At 41.2% G+C, this 9,962-nt stretch overlaps 1 protein-coding gene across 1 annotated transcript in view; it reads right to left on the bottom strand.

Moving 5' to 3' along the window:
* Positions 1 to 9,962, bottom strand: part of Xpnpep3 (X-prolyl aminopeptidase 3) — a 46,771-nt gene that overhangs the window by 13,559 nt on the left and 23,250 nt on the right. Inside the window, exons 4-6 of the mRNA XM_021216264.2 lie at positions 7,073 to 7,275; positions 5,162 to 5,224; positions 2,682 to 2,795 (exon numbers count right to left, since the gene is read on the bottom strand). Of these exons, the coding sequence (XP_021071923.1) occupies positions 2,682 to 2,795; positions 5,162 to 5,224; positions 7,073 to 7,275 (380 nt within the window). The remainder of the gene's footprint in view (positions 1 to 2,681; positions 2,796 to 5,161; positions 5,225 to 7,072; positions 7,276 to 9,962) is intronic.

Raw genomic sequence — 9,962 nt, 5'->3', positions numbered from 1 at the left:
TGGCTGTCCTGGAACTCACTTTGTAGACCAGGCTGGCCTCGAACTCAGAAATCCGCCTGCCTCTGCCTCCCGAGTGCTGGGATTAAAGGCATGAGACACCACGCCCGGCTTGCCTCTGCTTCTTGAGTGCTAGGTTTAAGGATGTGTGGGGGCTGGAGAGATGGCTCAACGGTTAAGAGCACTGACTGCTCTTCCGAAGGTTCTGAGTTCAAATCCCAGCAACCATATGGTGGTTCACAACCATCCGTAATGAGATCTGACTCCCTTTTCTGGAGTGTCTGAAGACAGCTACAGTGTACTTATATATAATTAATAAATCTTATAAAAAAAAAAAAGAAAAAAAGGATGTGTGGTACCATTCTCCATTATTTTATTAAAACAAACAAACCCCAATATTTTAGGGAAGACTAATCTGAAGTCCCTTTTTTCAAAAGAGACATCATTTAGGGCCTGGAGAGACAGCTCAATGATTAAGAGTACTGCATGCTCTTGCAGAAGACCCAGGTTTGATTTCCAGCATTTACGTGGTGGCTCACAACCATCTGTAACTCCAGTTCCAGGCGATTTGATGCCCTCTTCTGGCTTTGGGGGTAGGAGGGGCAAGCACACAGTACATATATACATACATATGGTGTGATTTATCTTGTACCCCAGGCTCTTTAAGGAATCATCAGTTGCTAGTTAACTGGCTCTTTAAGAATTCTTAGCTATCTGAACTATTTGACCCTATGACCTACAGAGTTGGTTGCCTCTTAAATTTCTGGGAACAGCATAGTTTATTTAAAAAACCAGCTGAGGGGGCTGGAGATATGGCTCAGTGGTTCAGAGCACTAACTACTCTTCCAGAGGTCCTGAGTTCAAATCCCAGCAACCAGATGGTGGCTCACAACCATCTGTAACAAGACCTGATTCCCTCTTCTGGTGTCTGAAGACAGCTACAGTGTACTTACATATAATAAATAAAATAAACCTTTTTTTTTTCCTCCAAGACAGGGTTTCTCTGTGTAGCCCTGGCTGTCCTGAAACTCACTTTGTAGACCAGGCTGGCCTCAAACTCAGAAATCCGCCTGCCTCTGCCTCCCAAGCGCTGGTTATTATGTGTCTCTTGGATAAGCATTATCATATATGCCAGGACAAAGCCATTATTTTCCCAAAAACACTGCTTATAGCATTGTGAATTTGGAAATAACACGTAAATGTCTATTATCATAAAAAGAAGTCAAGCAAAAAGTTCCCAGTATTAAAGTCCCTTAAAAGTAACAATTCCGTGTGCGTAGTCCAGCTTAGTGCTAGCAGCACCTGTGGCACCCCAAGTCTCATCCCTAGCTCTGCAAACAATGGGACCCCAACCCTGCGTATGCCTGTAGCCCCGGCTACCTCGGAAGGCTGAGACAGGGGTAGGAAAGCTGGCTAGCCTTATAGTGACCTTGGCACTCAAGCTATGACTATCATGTCACAGAGCCTCTAGGGGACTCCACTGTACATTTGTGACAGGACAAGAGTGAAAAGACACGTCATATCTTAGTAGTGTTTACAAAAATTTACTTAACCCTTTAGACCATGGCTTGCTCTAATCACTGAAACTAAAATGGACAAATTGCAGTTGTGTCACTAGGACTGTTGTACAAAAGGTGAATAGTTTACAATGCTGTCCAAAAGGTAAACGGTTTCAAGCCAGGCATGTGGTGCATGCTGTAGTACAATCACTTAAGAGACTGAGGCAGGAGGATTGCTCCAAGTCTGAGGACAGCTTCGGCTACACAAGAGAATTCTAAGCTAGCCTAGGCTATGGAGCCAACACCATAATCCTACTCCCAAACATTCTGAGGTATATAAAGTTCAAAAGTAAACAAAATCAAATTATGTAAGTGCACATTAATGGTAAAATTAAAAGAAAAACTAAGGTATGGACTGGAATGTAGTTTGTAGAGTACTTGCTTAGGATGCACAAAGCCTTGGGTTCCATCTCCAGTACTGTACAGAACTGGGTGTGATGGAATCCTCCTGTAATCTGTAATCCTAGCACTAGAGAGGGAGAGGCACAAAGGAAGGTTCAGGGTCATTCATGCCTACATAAGGGTTTAGGACCAGTCAGGAGTATATCAGACCTGTCTCTAAAATACCACCACCATCATTCTTACCAACCAAACAACAAAAAAAGACAAAGACAAAATTCAATTCTGAATTAGTCCGTTGCATAAACCCACAAAGGAAAATATCAGCTCAAATGTCTCCACAGGCAAGCTTACACACTGCATTCTGGACACAAACGGCCTGGCTCCACCCAGGTGCACTCAGACCCTGCCTGTGTACTGTGGCTTGCTAATGTTTAGCACTTATCTGTTTCATCTACTAAGCATGAATGCTAGAAACTGTTCTTACCTAATAGGGCTACTCCAAGACCAATGAAATAATATCCATAAAACCATTTTAGAAGTAATAGTTTTTGTTTTTTTTCCGAGACAGGGTTTCTCTGTAGCCCTGGCTGTCCTGGAACTCACTCTGTAGACCAGGCTGGCCTCAAACTCAGAAATCCGCCTGCCTCTGCCTCCCAAGTGCTGGGATTAAAGGCATGCGCCACCACGCCCGGCAAAAGTATTTTTTTAATGGCACTCCATTTGCAAAGGGAAAGGTATAGAGTTCTCTACAGGAGCAGAGTGCAGGGGTACCCTGGTGATTACCTTGATGAGCTGATTATTCTTCACATAGTGCAAAGTGTTGGAGCGATTACCGCCTGCAACCACAGGTGGGTAGGCTAAGATGTCAGCACCTCGGGCACGGCACTCAAATTCAAACTGTGAAGACAACAAAGTATGACTGAATTTCTGTGGGCCTTCCCAACCCAGGCTGTCTTCAAGCACTACAGTTGTGGGTACTGTAAGTGATGACTGGAACCCTAGCCATTCCTAACCTAATGGTCTACAGCATCAACCCCCACATTTCTTTGACTCTTTCCTGCTATACTATATTCTAGTCTATATATACCGCTTATATCAATCCTGTTATCCAACTTTAGTACATATATGTATATTTTGAGACAGAAGTTCATGTAGTCCAGGTTAACCTGAAACTTACACTATAGCTAAGGATGACTCTGAACTCCTGATCACATGTATACATATACATATTCCATAAGTGCTGCAATTTGACATATACCAATACATCTGGCTTTAACCATTTTTTTAAAAAAAAATATTTATTTATTTATCATATGTAAGTACACTGTAGCTGTGTTTAGACACTCTAGAAGAGGGTGTCAGATCTCATTACAGATGGTGTGAGCCACCGTGTGGTTGCTGGGATTTGAACTCAGGACCTTCGGAAGAGCAGTCAGTGCTCTTAATTGCTGATCCATCTCTCCAGCACCCTGCTCTTTTTTTTTTTTTTTTTTAAAAAAAAGATTTATTTATTTATTTATTTTTTAATACGAAAAGACAGTCCACACAGATAAAATGAATATAAAATGATACTATGGGTCTGAATCATACTTTGGATTAGGTAACATGAGGATATATATTTAAATTTTAATATCTACTTTTAGGGACATGATGTATGTAAACATACAATTCTGGTCACAATGGCATCTCATTGTACCCTATTCCAGTTCTAGTGCACAACATGGTCTCTACCCCTTAAGGCTCTAATTACTTTAAAAGAGTTTACTTCTCCTAGACCAGGAGATGTTATTCGTAATGGACACAGTTCTCACTCATATAAGAATAACATATCTGTGCTTTTAAGTATGTTATATGCATATTGGGATTTTTATATAGACATAAACATATTAATAACTTAAAATATTTTTATCCAGTAAAGCCTCTTTAAAAACAAATAAACAGTGATTCAAAGATCCAGCACAAGGCTTGTGTCTTATCTTTTAAACAACCTTCATTTTCATACCTTCAGCTCTGATGAATTAAAGAAATCAGATCAGGGCTTTTTAAATGTTACTAAACCTCTACAAAAAGTGAGGAAACGGCCAGCCAGTGTTTGTACAACTGGGAAGGGAGACAACTGTTTATGTCATGTACATGTGTCCCCAGATGTACTAAGTGAAGCATTTTTAATGCGACTGAATGCAGTGTATCTACAGTATCAGAAGAAACACCTTGTCAATTTTCTGTAAGTCTACAAAATAATCTCACTGTTATCCTAGGGTGAACTATGGTAATTTTGAAATATGCTGCCATTGAAAACTTAGAAAGAAGGGATACAAATTGCTTATTCCCCATTTCTGAATAAATAATCTCACAATATTGTGTGAATTTATTTATTAAACCTATTGTATCTGATGATATTAACATTAATAAAATGTTAGAGTGATCTAAAGATGGAAATGTTTTTTTTAAAGTTTCAATAGATTTATGAATTTTATTTTGTTTGTTTTTTTTAACTTATTTTATTAGATATTTTCTTCATTTACATTTCAAATTCTATCCTGAATGTATTCTATACCCTCCCCCCACCCTAAAGATTTATTTTATGTGTGTACACTGTAGCTGTCTTCAGACACACCAGAAGAGGCCATCTGATCCTATTACAGATGTTTGTGAGCCATCATGTGGTTGCTGGGAATTGAACAAAACTTCTGGAAAAGCAGTCAGTGCTGTTAACTGCTGAGACATCTCTCCAGCCCAATCTTATTATTTAATCTCCTGTAATTTAAACTTCCCATGGTTTTCAAAGAAAGCCCAGAAGATGACAGAGAAAATCTTTAAAGAAGGCTGAGTCCAAAAACACATATAAGGCTATTGTTAATCAGCTAAACAACAAAATATGGCTTACTTTTTAACAATATTTCTAAATGGCTAATTTCAGTCTTGCAAATAGTCTCACCAACTGAAATGCTCTGGGCAGATGGAAAAGGATGCTGGGAAACTAAACTCTGTCACCTTTGGAACTCTCTGAAGGCTGACTCACTGATTCTACCCAGTACATGCACTCAGCATTGGTCTCCTTTCACAGGGTCAAGTCTTTCTTCACCGGCTCTAGTCTGCACTTCTCTTCAATGTAACACTACACACTTTACATGTACAATAAGTTAAATTAACATTTGAGAAGGATATGCTGTCATTTCTGTGCCTGCCTGCAAGCCAACGTATGCTACTCGTAAGCCAGTGAATTTGCTCTACGTTTGCCCCCATGAGACCTTGAAGCTCACCTTTGCATAAAGAAAGGCTTCGTCTACTGGAGCTTTACTGGCAAACATGGTCTCTATGAAAGCCTGCAAAGAGAGGGAAGGGAAAATGAATGCAGTGTCATTTTATCTGTCACTCAAACATTCAAAAGGTTGGAGTTCAAATAAGAAGCACCTTTCATAGCTGGGTGTGGTTGCACATGCCAGGGCCACACAGAGAAATCATGTCTCAAAAAAAAAAAAAGTTTTTTTCCCCAGTGAACCACCATAATTGGTTTGAATTATCAAATACACTGAAATCAGTGGTATTTGAAAACTGTAAGGAGCTGGAAAATAGACTGGAAAGAAAATAAAGATTGATAACAGGTCTGCTAAATATTCAGGGGTGTAGTTGCCACCCTCAGCAATGGCACAAATTAGGCTAAGAATGTCTACAAACGAGCTTCTCTCTTTGGTCAATGGGTGGAGTGCTAACCAAAATAACTTGGGCCACAATAATATCTGAGGAACTGTGAGACTACAACTGAAATCACCAGGTGACTAAGTGACAAGCTGGTGCACTGTGAGACTACAACCGAAATCGCCAGGTGACTAAGTGACAAGCTGGTGCTGACATGGGGGAGAGATCAGTGAAGGGAATGAGCCACTTTCCAGATCACTGTGTTCAACATCCCTATAAGCCGCTGTAAAAAGTGTTTCCTGAGAGTTTCATTTATAACGGAGTGACATTCCTTTCTCATGAAGTAGCTCTAGATGGCCTGGGACCCAGTGTATAGATCAGGCCAGCTTTGAACTCACAGCTATCTGCTTGCCTTTGCCCCCAAGTGCAGGGGATAAAGGTGTGTATCAACATGCTCTGTAATGAGTGAGATCCTTTGCTTTAACCAGTAACGGCCTGATCAGGCTAAAAGTGTGTTCACCCTGATTTACAGAGAAGTCCTGTATTTATCAAAAGTAATTAAGAGCTGGGCGTGGTGGTACATGCCTTTAATCCCAGCACTCGGGAGGCAGAGGCAGGCGGATTTCTTTTCTGAGTTCAAGGACAGCCTGCCTGGTCTACAAAGTGAGTTCCAGGACAGTCAGGGCTATACAGAAAAACCCTGAGTCAAAAAACCAAAACCAAAACCAAACAAAACAAAACAAAAAAAAGTAATTAAGAGAGTATTCTACCATATATAGCCATAGATAAACCAGGAATGGTGGTGCATACATTTTAAGACCAGCATTTGGAAGTCTGGGCAGGATTTTTGAGTTCAGGGCTAGCCTGTTCTATACGTTGAAACTCTACTTCAAAAAAAATCAAGCATGAAAACAAATGGGCAAACCCTCTAATGTCTTGAAATGAAATAATCGTGCCCCTCCTTGGTCAAATCAATGTGTCCTGAAGATGCAGGAATGCTACGGAGGTTTGCCTATTTGACACTATAGCACACAGCATGTCTTTCTCTCATGTAGGGATGACTGAAAAGGCACCTCTAGTAGACTACATGAGTAGGCTGTAGGACCTCAGAAAGATGTAAAAAAAGATTAAGATCTTCTCTATTAGCAGGCATGGTGGTTCATATCTGTAATCCCAACACTTGCAAAGCTTGAAGCAATGAGTAATGAGATCTGATGTCCTTTTTTTTTTTTTTTTGAGACAGGGTTTTTCTGTATAGCCCTGGCTGTCCTGGAATCTACTCTGTAGACCAGGCTGGCCTCGAACTCAGAAATCTGCCTGCCTCTGCCTCCCAAGTGCTGGGATTAAAGGCGTGAGCCACCACGCCCGGCTTCTTGTTATTCATTCTTTGGACAAGTATTATTACTTCAAAATTTGCAGGGGCCGGGGCCGGGGCAGGGGCAGGGGCAGAGGCAGAGGCAGAAGCAGAGGCCTCTGAACATGAAGAGCTTGAGTTTTATGATCTGATAAACAAATATTTTCAATAGCATCCATACCTCTGATGTCAGCTTCCCAGCAATCTGCATTCTCTTAATCTCTGCAGGAGACTTAACCAGCCTTAGGCGCTGTATCAGCTGCTGGACACTCCGAACCTTGTTCTTGCTCCTGGCTTTGGCTTCAGTTAGAGGCTGCATGTAGTCAGAGTGAAGTTGTGCATGAGAAGGCTTCATCCAGTCATACCAAACCATGTTCGTCTCAGCTTAAAATGGGAAGTCAAAAATAAGTTTAAAAGCAGCAGAGGCTGAAGGCCTACTTTAGTGGTAGAATGCACTGGAACAGCTCAATGGTGGAGCACATGCCCTGATTCCTTCAAAAATGAAACACAAACAGCGTAATAAAAAGAAATAAATTGAGCAAGACAAAACTTAAAAAATCTGTTGTGTAGAATCTAAAGGTTTCAGTGACACTTCTCAAGACAGAAGCATCTGATGGGAAAGGTTTCAGTGACACTTCTCAAGACACAAGCATCTGATGGGTCTGACATGATTGAAAAAGTCAATCTCTGAACGTGATGTAACAGTCTGGAATATAGACAGCTTTCTACCACAAAATGCCAGTGTTCTTATGAAAACGACAGATGGGCCTAAAGCTTTATTATAGTTAGAATTTGGTTAGTTTTTTTTTTTTAAAAACTTTTAAAGAATAAACACAACAGTTGTTTTTTACCCCCACAGCTGATTTCTGCCCTTCTGAATTACTGGGCATAAAATGAGAGTGAATTTCTCAGTCACTTGCATAAAACGGTCTAGAGACAAGCTAGCACAGTGCTTCCAGCTTGAACAGTTATTCATTGTATCTGGCATCTGTTGGCTGTGAGATCTAAGAAGGAGGTACATGTGTCCCCAAGGCTGTTCAAGGCTTCCTAATGCTGTGACCCATGCTCATCTCAACTATAAAGTTATTTTCATAGTTACTTCATAAGCAGTTTTGCTAGTTATGAATCATTATGTAAGCATCTGATATGCAGGATATGCGATGTGCAACCAGCAAAGGGGTCAGGACCCACAGGCTGAGAAGCGCTGCTCTAAGGGCTCCTAATGAAAATGATGTCCACCACGCAGCAGCTTCAATGTAAGCCATCTGTTTGCTAACAGTGGACCAAGAATGACTTTCTTCACTAAATCTGTAGGATTGTATGATTAAAAAAATGTATGATTAAGAAGAATTGAGGAAACTTGACTGGGGATGCATTATGATGCTACAGGCCAAACATTTAAAATAATAATGTCAGGGCTGGAGAGATAGTTCAGTGGTTAAGAGCATTGACTGCTCTTCCAGAGGTCGAGTTCAATTCCCAGCAACCACATGGTGGCTCATAACCATCTGTAATGGGATCTGATGTCCTCTTCTGGTGTGACTGAAGACAGCTACAGTGTTCTCATATAAATAAAATAAATAAATCTTAAAAAAAATTTAAAGCTGGGCATGGTGGCGCATGCCTTTAATCCCAGCACTTGGGAGGCAGAGGCAGGCGGAATTCTGAGTTTGAGGCCAGCCTGGTCTACAGAGTGAGTTCCAGGACAGCCAGGGCTACCCAGAGAAACCCTGTCTCGAAAAATCAAAAATTTAAAAAATGTCATTAAATATATAATACATGGGAAATAATTATAATAGTATATGCCTTAATTATTTGAAAATTAAACAATCTGCCAGGCAGTGATGGCATATACCTTTAATCCCAGCACTTGGGAGGCAGAGGCAGGCGGATTTCTGAGTTCGAGGCTAGCCAGAGTGAGTTCCAGGACACCCAGGGCTATACAGAGAAAATCAGTCTCAAAAAAAGAAAAAAAACAAACAAACAAACAAAAAAAAACAAAAGAGAAAGAAAATGAACCAATCTGTATTACTTATATTCAGTGTAGGAAAGCTTAACACCTATTGGGTTGGTTTTGTATGTCAGTGCTGGGGTCGGAACCTGCGACCTGGTGCGTGCCAGGCAAATGATATGCTATGAGATACAACTCCAGTAAAGTTTTGTTTTTTTTTTAAAAAAATGTAAATAATTTTATTAGATTCACTAATACTTTCCAGTATCTAGTACTTTTACCTATCAAACTACTAACATTTAGAATAATGGATTAGCCAGGCATGGTAGCACCTGGATAGCACCTTTAATCCCAGAGGCAGGGGGTTGGGTCTCGAAGTTTCAAAACAGCTGGGGTTATATAGAACCCTGTCTTGGAAAGAAAAAAGCAGATAAAAGCTGGGGTTGGCACGCCTTTGATGTCAGCACACGGGAAGCAGAGGAAAGCACATCTCTGTGAATTCCAAGTCAGCTAGAGCTACAGTGAAACTGTCTCAAAACAAGCAAGCTAGCAAAAACCCCAAGCAAACAAAAAGAATACTGGAGGTGCTAGGCTGGTAACTTTAGCTAGCTAGACCTCAGGAACCATGTAATAGTGGAAGAAGAGAACTGACTCTATCAAGTTGCCCTCCACCATTCACACGTGCTGTGACATGTCTGTCTCCTCCATATCACACACATGCACACATGCACGCACGCACATACACACTTAAAACCAAACTTTAGCTGGGCAGTGGTGGCGCACGTCCTTAATCCCAGCACTTGGGAGGCAGAGGCAGGGGGGGTCTACAGAGTTGGAGGCCAGCCTGGTCTACAGAGTAAGTTCCAGGACAACCAGGGCTACACAGAGATACCCTGTCTCAAAAACAAACAAACAAACAACCCCCCCCAAACTATAAAGAAATGGTGTGTGTGTGTGTGTGTGTGTGTGTGTGTGTGTGTGTGTGAAAAGACAGTGAATAAGAAAAGCCCTTTTAAGAAACACATGTATTGGGCTGGTGAGATGGCTCAGTGGGTAAGAGCACCCGACTGCTCTTCCAAAGGTCCAGAGTTCAAATCCCAGCAACCACATGGTGGCTCAC

This window comes from Mus pahari, chromosome 17, assembly GCF_900095145.1.
Source record: "Mus pahari chromosome 17, PAHARI_EIJ_v1.1, whole genome shotgun sequence".
NCBI lineage: Eukaryota > Metazoa > Chordata > Mammalia > Rodentia > Muridae > Mus > Mus pahari.
This window is presented reverse-complemented; position numbering and strand designations above follow the sequence as displayed.